This window comes from Coffea arabica, chromosome 11e, assembly GCF_036785885.1.
Source record: "Coffea arabica cultivar ET-39 chromosome 11e, Coffea Arabica ET-39 HiFi, whole genome shotgun sequence".
NCBI lineage: Eukaryota > Viridiplantae > Streptophyta > Magnoliopsida > Gentianales > Rubiaceae > Coffea > Coffea arabica.
In genome coordinates, this window is record NC_092331.1 from 55,690,173 (window position 1) to 55,700,694 (window position 10,522).

Below are 10,522 nucleotides of genomic sequence, written 5' to 3' on the forward strand. Positions count from 1 at the left end.
GTGTCATTATCAGCAACAATTAGAACTCAATTTTAACTCTCTAATTGTATATTATGTAGGCAAAAGTATAAGGTTCTTTGAACTCGACTTGTTTTTAACAAGTAATGGAGGCACAAACAATTAGTAAGACCTTACTCATACAAGGCCACTTTTACAAAAAGCCGAAGTTAACATGCTTACCGGCAGTGCATGTTTCACCTCCTTCTTTTGGATTAGACTATTTAACACTGGAAGTAAGGACAGCTCCGTTTGAAAAGGGAAAACTAAAATAACTAGGAAAAAAGAATATATAATTAAGGGTATTTCTCAACACATTTAATATTCACATAACCAAGTATATATGTACACATACTAACAATTATTAACTTTTCTTGCATTTTTATACTTTTCCCAGTTAATATTGTCTGCCCTTCCTTTGTATTTATTTACTTTTCCTAATTAATCTTATATTTTAAAAAAATATGATAACTAATATGTATCTTAACGGTTGCCCTATAGACAAACCCTATAATGAATTTCATTTACCTTGAAAAGGAAAGCAGATTTGTGATTAAATAACAGGAGGATTTAAACAACGGGAGGAAAAAATTGGCCCATCTATTAGAAGTTTCATCTTGGGCCTAGTATCCATTTGGACAAACAAAACCCCACTTCATATTCCCCCTTGGACGTTCAAATGGAGCTCTCTTACTAGACCAGTCCAAAATAAAGTTTCTGGACAATTACCTTATAGTGGCAAAAGTATTAAGTTAGACACTCTGAATCCTATATCTATCGAAAACTAGTCCCTAGCCCAAATAGTTGTAGTGTTCGTTTTGAAATCGAATTTGTGAGTGAGTAAAACATGGAAGGATTTAAATGACAAGGCATAAAATTAGGACACTTAGCTTATTATGGCAACAATATTTCTAGGTGATACTCAGAATCCTCAATGAACTGAAACCGAGATCCTAGCCTAAATTGTAGGGCTTTACTTTCAAAATTGTCCTTTAAGTCTCTCTACGAATTGAATTGGCTCATAAAACCTAACACAGTGACACAAACTTTGAAGCAAGAATTTCTTCAAAACAATAGACGAAAGAAAAGAAAAGTTCTTGGGAGTGAGTTTAACATCGAGAGAGGAAGATGGCAGAACTCCCAATTGAGATAGTGACTAACGTACTATCAAGGCTTCCATTGAAAGCCCTCTTCAAATGCAAGTGTGTCTGCAAGACATGGTGCAACTTACTATCGGATTCTTTGTTCGTGAAATTGTGGGAAACTAAATGGAGAAAACTCCGTTTCTTTTATGTAGAAGATCTAGCATGTTCCCGTGATGGAAATCGCTGTACCCTCCAATTTACATCCGCAGATGAAGAAGGCCGCAGCATTGTGCAAGAATTCACCAAGGAAGGAAAATACTATATGCCTAGAGGAAAACACTATACGGATAGAGGACTGAACATGGTGTTGGCCCCCTGCAACGGCCTACTGTGTATTTACAGAAGATACTTTTTATTGGGGATGATTGGGCCTTTTCATTTATGTAATCCTATAACTCACCAATTTGAAATACTCCCAGAGTGCTCTCCACAAACATGGGGCCATGCAATTGGTTTTGGACATGTACCTTCTACGGGAGAGTACAAAGTTGTGAGGATATTCACTGCAGAATTTGTGCACGGAGACGACATAGACGGTGATTTCGGTTGTGAAATCTTTAGCATTAAACGTGAAGGTAATTATTATTCATCATCAGATTCTTGGAGAGTCATTAATCGATCCAAGTGCCCATATCCAATTCGTAATTCCGCTGTTTTTGTTAATGGACGTCTTCACTGGGTAGTCAATACTGACTGTCCTTTTCCACCACATCATGATAATGCCATAATTTTCTTCGATTTGGCTAGTGAAACTTTTGGGTATGTCCCCAATCCTCCAGATTACCAGCATGAACAAGAAAGTTCCATTTATGTGTTGGATTTGGCAGGTACCCTTAGCCTACTTGACTTTGATGAAAATCTGATTCGACTATGGATGCTTGATGATTATGACAAAGGCGTCTGGACCGGAGCACATTACATCATGTTAGACCCTCTGCCTTTGGAAGACGATATAAGCTTTAAATTTATGGTGGGCAGGGAATTATTGATGGCACCTTGGCATTGTAAATACAGACTCTACTACAACATTGACACGCGAACTTTTAGAAGAGTTGAAAAGCCTGAGCCTGCCGGATCTCATGGGTGGACTTTTGGATACTACTGGGAAAGCTACGAAGATCTGATGGAAAATCACAAAGTACTAGCATTATGTTAGGAATCTTGGTATTCTTTTCGTTTTTTTCCCTAGTTTATCGACTTCTGCTTGTTCTTTTTTTTTTTTCCTCCTTTATGAGGATAGCAATACACTTTTGCCATGTTTAATATATATTTCAATTCTTGTGTTCATATATGTTTTTGCCAATTTACTTAAAGATCATAGAGACATGAGTTGAGTTTTCTAACTAGCCGCAACATAGGTAAATTGCATATAATCCCTTATAATTTTTCATGTATCCACATCACACCCTCCCCTCTGCCTTTCAAGATTTCAAAATGACTACATAATTCCCTGTGATTTTGGCACTCCAAAAATTTGTGTGATGGAATCATAATATCTACTTAACCTTTTTTTTTTGGATAAATGGGGGCAGGGTTTGAATTCAGAATTTCTTATTTATAATCTCTCCTACCTTACCACTCAATCCAACTCTCTCCCCTTCCCCCCAGTTATTAATAGTAATCAATAACAAATAAATAAATCAACTAACATTATTATGTGAGATGCTCCAATTAAGTTCAATTGACAACCGAAAACAGTGCAGTTTTCAGTTCACTGGTAGAACAATGGAAGACTCAGAAAACCGAGACTGGCGTTCCAATGCTCCTATTTAGGCAGCAGAGTCAATGCTTAGGGAAAAACCGAGCAGCAATTTGAAGAGATCTTTTGAAACATGCGGTGACTTCTACAGGAAACGAATTTAACACTGGAACTATCGGCACTAGGTGTCATTAAATGCCATATTGAAAATGCTTGGAAGCCTCCCATACACATCTTATATGAACTAACCTCGGGTATATCAGGTATTTCCTAGATAGCAAAGCTCGGGTTAGCCCACATGAACTAAAATTCTGGTTCCAAAAGTTGCTCGGACAAAAAAGAAAAAAAATGAAAAAAAAAAGCTTCTTGGGCAGTCAAAAGCTGCTTTCACACTTCAATTCATTTCTTCTTCCTAACATATTTCTTATGAGTTACCCCAAATGTAGTCCTCCGCTCATCTCCCAACAACGTCCATCCTTTTCTCATACTGCAGACAGGTAAAAAAGAAACCAAATGTCAAACACAGATCATATAGTAGGTTGCAGCACCACAAACATAGAGGCCTTGTATCAGCATGCATAAAAGAAGGATTACCAACACCTACAAAGACTCGAAAGCACAAGCTGTCTGCGAAGAGAAAGTAATGTTCCCGCTCGCTAGTTAACAAGAAGACTAGAAGAACCCATGAGCCAAGACGGGTTCAACTAGTACAGTATTTTTCCACATATCTTTTATGATTCTGCGCGTACAACCAGAGGTGCAAACTAAGCTGAGTCGAAGCGGGAAAGCAGGTTACATATTGCAAAAGAATTAGAAGCACTCTCACACGACTTTATAGTGTTTGACGAACCAAGTACTCCATAAACAAGTACTTCCTCAGAATTGCACATTATGTAGTGCTTTATTAGAATATGGTAACCGGAGCTAGAAAGCTATCAATTACCAGCGATTTGAGCAACACAGAAAGATAATATTACCATCAGGGCAAGAACTTGCTCAGGACATCCTATGGGAAAACTCATTACGCAAAAAAGTTTTTTTTAAGCGCTAGACTCATTATGCAAAATTATTCAGCAAAAACTGCATGAAGCCCATTTACATCACAAATGAAAATAGTTTTCTTCCCGTGATGACTAGAAAGTATGAAGTCTCAAGTGAAACGAGTCCGCACACCTGTCTAGACTAGAGCCAGCCAGAGAGGAGAAACGAATCCGGACACCCCTCTCTCTTCCGCTGCCACCAGCAACTTTATCCCTGTGCTTTTTCGTTTTTTGGGGTGGGGATACGTGTCTTTTAGTCTTCACTGAACCTTTTGCCATTTCTATGTAATATCAGCGAAATCTGAACTCATCTTTAATCCTGTCTTGAAACGAGTCCGAACACCTGTTAAGACTAGAGCCAGTCAGAGAGGAATTGTCAGTCATGTGACTGGACGCAGTTGGGAGGGACGTCGCATTAGAAACTTTTCTTACCCTCTTACCAGATTTCGGATGCCATGTCTTTGATTGATTGACCCCTTTTTTGACATCCTACGGAACTTTTCTCCAATTTATTAAGGATAATTTTAGAAACCAACCCAGAGGTTCTTGCTAATATTTAGATAAACTCTCATCAAGGGCTCTCCGTGTCATTTTCAGCAACAATTAGAACTCAAATTTAACTCACTAATCGCACATTATGCAAGGCAAAAGTATAGGACTGCATAACACCAAACAATCTTTAAGGTTTTGGGAACTCTACTTAATTTTGACAAGTAATTAATGGAGGCATAAACAGTCAATAATTACATCTTACTCTGGGATGTTCAAATATAGCTCTCTTTTTGGACCTGTCCAAAATCAAATTTCTCCACACTTATCTCATAATGGCAATATTATTATCTTGAAATATCATAATGGCAATATTATTGAGTTATACTTAGAATCCTCAATCAATCGAAAGCCAGTCCCTAGCCCAAATTGTAGTTGTAGTGTTCCTAAGAAAATTGAAATCGAATTTGTTAGTCAATAATGGAAGGATTTAAATGACAAGGAATAAAATTAGGACACTTAACAGGAATATAATCATATATACAGTGTCTCCGGTATAATGGCACTTCATGCATGCCTTTTTTTTTTCATTCTTTTCATTGCTTTCTGCTAAGTTGGCGCATCCCACTTAACCTTTCTGTTCGTGATAACGAGGATGAGAGATTATATATGGTTGTTCCAATTGAACCCTCAACCAAACATGGCAAAAACGTTGAACTGGGATAATAATTAAGGGTTTGTTTTAAAAACATTAGATATTCAAGATTTCTTGTGTGTGTGGATTTTTTTTTGCAGGGAACTCAGCAAATATAGTGGACGGAAACCTGAGTGTTCTGAGTAGAGGTGGCAAATCAACCCACTTAACTAAATTTACCCATACCCGCCCATGAATAGATGGGTATGGGTATCTTAAATTTTTGTATATGGGTATAAATGGGTTACCCAATAATACCCATTTATTAAATGGGTATTATTGGGTAACCCATCAAACCCAATTAACCCATTTAAAATTCTCTTCCCCTAAACCTCTTCTTTTCCCCCACCCATTTTTTTTTCAAATTTTTCATTTTGTCATTATGTTAACTACTTTTGTTTCATTATTATTATTATTTGTTGGTTTTATTTTATTATTTTGTTTTCTCTTAGTTTGTTAACTTACTCATTTTTTGGCATTACCAATTTATGATAAATTTGAGCCTCTTTTCTTATCTTTCTTAAATGAAATTTTAAATTTATATATGGAAAAAATGTTAGGGGTTAAAAATTTTTGGATTAAATTTTTATATTAACTTTTATAGTACTTAGTTCAAATTTTTATATTCTTATTATTCAATTATTAAATAATATGTAATTTTGTGAAATAGAGTATAAATGAAAAAATTTTGGTAATTAGGCTTATTGAACATTATAAGTAAATATTTAAAACTAATGATGGCTACAAAGAGCGGTATAAATTGATAACTTAGTTTGCAAAAATGAATTTAAATGAATTTACAAAAAATTAAAATAAATGGGTTATAAATGGGTAATTGGGTTACCCAATTCACTTTTTGACTTATCCATTTATACCCATCTAATTAAATGGGTACAAATGGGTTGACTCACTTATACCCATTACCCATTTTACCCAACCCAAACCCGTCCAAGTCACCCATTTTGACACCTCTAGTTCTGAGACAGAGAATTGAGACTGTGAGGATGAAAGAAAAGCCGAAGACATGCTTCAGACATGAAAAGAGCGGTTGGAACTATAAGGCTGGATATGATGACACGTACAAGAGATATCCCAGCTACCACCTGCAACTCTATCCCCGTGCCCTTTCTTTTTTTGGGGTGGGGATATGTGACTTTTAGTCTCCACTGAACTTTTTGCCATCTCTATGTAATATCAGCTCAGCGAATGAGTCCGGACACCTGTCAAGGGATAGAGATGCAAACTTTTTCTCTGCAAGTTAATCAAACATTCATTTCTAGGGACATATCCCTTGAAACCACATTGATTTTACATTCATAGTCCCAGTAATTGGGGACCCGCAAGAATTAATTGCATGCAACCTGGGAAAACTTCTGTGCACCAAAACTATGACTCAAAAGAACAAACTCTTACTTGTAGCAATGCTTGTGCTCATGTCAGTCATGCGAGGCACAATGCATGCATATAAATAGCGGACGTTGCAATTCTTTCATCTATCGCTTCCTTCACTGAAAAATCTCCTGCTAACCATCTCTTCTTTCGCCGAGAAGAAGTAAATTTTGGGTGACACTTCTTTCATCTCCTGCTAACCATCTCATCATGGCTGCTGGTCAGAGACCTAATTTTCCTTACAATCTCTTTCAAGTGGGGGACTACGTGGGAAATCCCCCGAGTTTTTTGGTCCGAAAGACGGTGCGCAGGAGTGACAGAAACCAACTATTAATTCCCGGAGAGGCTAGAGATTTTTTCACTTATCCTTCTCCAAATTTTAACTTGGATGAGCTCCGCAACACCGGAAGTCCTGTTTTAGTTCGAACGACAGCAGGAAATATCAACTGTGTGGTGAAACAAAGAAGTGATTCGAGGTGCATGATGATTGTTGGTTGGCCGCAGCTGAGAGATGCCCTTGGCTTGGGGGTGGATTCGGAGATCAACATCTTCGGCTACCATGCACCAACACAAATGGTGTTGGTGATTGTGCCGGTAAATTAATAGTGTCAACTCTACATTCCTTGCACTTTCTCATTCTTGTGGGTTGAAAGTCTTACCAAATTATATTTCTCCAGGATGGACAAGGTGCAGCAGTTGGAGCAGCTGGTGGGGTTGGTGGAGCAGCAGCTGGAGCAGCTGGTGGGGGAGCTGGTGAAGACTGAAGATAGTAAGCTTCGGATTCTGCTCTGTATGGGTTTTCTTTGCTTTATGAGAAACTAATAAAGAAGAGAAGATGAAGTGATCGTCAGCTCTGTATGAGTTTTTTTCGCTTTCTGTTACATTTCTTTTTCCATGTCCTCTAAGAAAAAGCTTCTTCTTCTTCAATATAATTGACGTCTTTTTGGGACCAAGCAGGGGCAGCAAACTAGTAAAGTTTTCCAAGCCAATAAATTCTTGTCTCCTTTGGTCAATGAGAGTGGTCCAATACCGACCTAATGAACAAATAAAAAGGCCAATTTGGGACTTGTAAGGCAAGATTAGCGGCTGTCATAACAATGATCTTCAACAATGAAAGCCTTAAGACACTTTTTTATTTTTAATAATGTGTGCGAATTATTTCTCATGAATCCAAATTTGTGATCTTCTTCATTTAAATATAGAGCCTTAATATATAGACCAAAAGACAAAATCACCTAACAATTGCAAAATTTTCCTGGTGGGTATATGAGGTATGCCACTTTCAAAATTGTTATATAACAATTTTTTTCATTATTTGTCGTTTAATTTCTGTCATGAATCACACTATCTTGTTGTCAATGAGGTAAAAATTAACTATGTGTAAAAGTGTTTTTTTTTCAGCCTATAACTTCCCATTTGGTGAATCCACCAAATCCCCAAAAGATCATTTCATCGCTCTATGATTTTTCCCTTATCTTCTTTCTATGCCTAGTTTACAAAAATAAATGACCGGAAAAACATAACTAAACATATTCTACCTAGAGTTTAGCCCGCAAAAGAACCCAAAAAAAGAAAAAAAAATATTTGAAAGGTCCATAGCCATAATTTGCCGTTGATTTATATGATCATATTTCCAAATGGAAGCTAAGAAAAGCTCAATTCTATTTTCCTGAATACAAGCAAATCATATGACTTTTCTATGAACAGAAATAAGGTCTCCAGCTCATAAATGATATCAATTTCAAAGGAAATTAAATGTTGAGCGATGGATTAGTACAGTAATTTTGTAACAAAATAGCAAAAATTTAAAGAAATCCACATAATCTTTCCTTTTCTAAACATTTAATTCTTTTTACTAAATGCATTTTCAAGTCCTTCGATTGAAAATTCAAACCAATTTCATTTTCACGACTGTACCCAATTTCCCAGCAGCTCATAGGAAGCTGCCCCCACTGCTTCTATGGTACTAATTTCTTGACTCAGTCAGGCCCATCAATTTATACCAAAATTAATAATCATGCAAATAGAAAAAAAAACTAGAAAAAGGGCTAGAAAAACAATTTTTTTATCCAACAAAAAAAAGAAAAGAAAAACTAATATCACTACTGTTCTGAAATTCAAACGTTAATATACAAGCATAAGCCTTATCTGGAAAAAACAGGCTCTTCTGTGATTGTATCCAATAAAGGGACAAATAAAATCATATGTATTTTTTTTCCTCTTTTGCTATACAATTCAACAGAGAGGAGACGAGAGCATGTCTGAATTTCAAGCACAAAATTGTCATACCATAGTGACTCGCATAGCAACTAACGACGGCTAATTACAAAGTCGGTACTGCCACACTTTAATATGAAAGAAAACAAGGGGACCATCATTATGCAGTCAAGAAAGGCCACAAAATAGTCTAGTATTTAGGTAAACTCTCATCAAGGGCTCTCCGTGTCATTTTCAGCAACAATTAGAACTCAAATTTAACTCACTAATCGCACATTATGCAAGGCAAAAGTATAGGACTGCATAACACCAAACAATCTTTAAGGTTTTGGGAACTCTGCTTAATTTTGACAAGTAATTAATGGAGGCATAAACAGTCAATAATTACATCTTACTCTGGGATGTTCAAATACAGCTCTCTTTTTGGACCTGTCCAAAATCAAATTTCTCCACACTTATCTCATAATGGCAATATTATTATCTTGAAATATCATAATGGCAATATTATTGAGTTATACTTAGAATCCTCAATCAATCGAAAGCCAGTCCCTAGCCCAAATTGTAGTTGTAGTGTTCCTAAGAAAATTGAAATCGAATTTGTTAGTCAATAATGGAAGGATTTACATGACAAGGAATAAAATTAGGACACTTCATGCATGCCTTTTTTTTTCATTCTTTTCATTGCTTTCTGCTAAGTTGGCGCATCCCACTTAACCTTTCTGTTCGTGATAACGAGGACGAGAGATTATATATGGTTCTTCCAATTGAACCCTCAAACAAACATGGCAAGAAAAACGTTGAACTGGGATAATAATTAAGGGTTTGTTTTAAAAACATTAGATATTCAAGATTTCTTGTGTGTGTGGATTTTTTTTGGCAGGGAACTCAGCAAATATAGTGGACGGAAACCTGAGTGTTCTGAGACAGAGAACTGAGGCGGTGAGGATGAAAGAAAAGCCGAAGACATGCTTCAGACATGAAAAGAGCGGTTGGAACTATAAGGCTGCATATGATGATACGTACAAGAGACGTGTTCTGTTGGTCATCCTTAAAAGTTGCAGCTTCTGTTGGCAGCACACTTGTCCTCGTCTTCTTCAGTGGCTCTGTTTTCATCTTCCTTTATTCTTATTCAAAATTTTGTATCCATACTCCAGAAATGGATACTAATTCTTGATGCAAGCTAGTTCTATCTCTCTCTCTTGATACTAATTCAAATTTGTATCCAGACAAATTTTTTCCTTTTCTTTTGGATTTAATTTTTCTTTTGGATTTAATGAGAGAATGAACTTTGTTGGTAATAATTAAAATTTGTAGAGTCATACTTCTAATTTAGATTTGGAAACCACTCACATTGACTTCCGAGGCAGTTTTATTTAATTCTCCAGTAAGATGTTCTGATTTCGTGTTGGCAGTCAAGGAAAAACTCTTTCCTTAGTTTTTTTTTTTTGTCATTTATTTTTATTTAACTAGAGAAGGAAGAAATCAAGAATGAGCTTTGCCTAGAGTTAATTGATCAATTGAAAAGACTTTGCATTTCTTATTTATATATTCTTTGACATCCAGTATATAGTAGTAGTGTCTTTTATGTAAAAAAATGACAAAAGTGAGAAAGTCTATATGTTTGGTCTTGTAAAATAATGCCCGCTAATTCCCTTTTTTTTTTTACCAAAAATTTATCGCAAGCATATATGGATGGCTATATGCTAAGACAGAAAAAAATCCAGTAATTATCCAACCGAAAACAGTGCTGAGAAATAAGTTGGTTGTACGTGGTCGTTGGAGGTAGTCATATATATATATATGGCCACAGTTGCATGTAAACTCTAGTTCAATTCATAGCATTGCCTTTTAT

General features: G+C 36.2%; 1 protein-coding gene across 1 annotated transcript; it reads left to right on the top strand.

The window, feature by feature from the left end:
* The first annotated feature begins 1,125 nt into the window (after window positions 1-1,125).
* Window positions 1,126-2,298, top strand: LOC113718573 (F-box protein At5g49610-like). Its single transcript, XM_027243468.1, has one exon. The coding sequence runs from the start codon at window positions 1,126-1,128 to the stop codon at window positions 2,296-2,298; it is 1,173 nt and encodes a 390-aa protein (XP_027099269.1).
* Window positions 2,299-10,522: the final 8,224 nt, after the last annotated feature.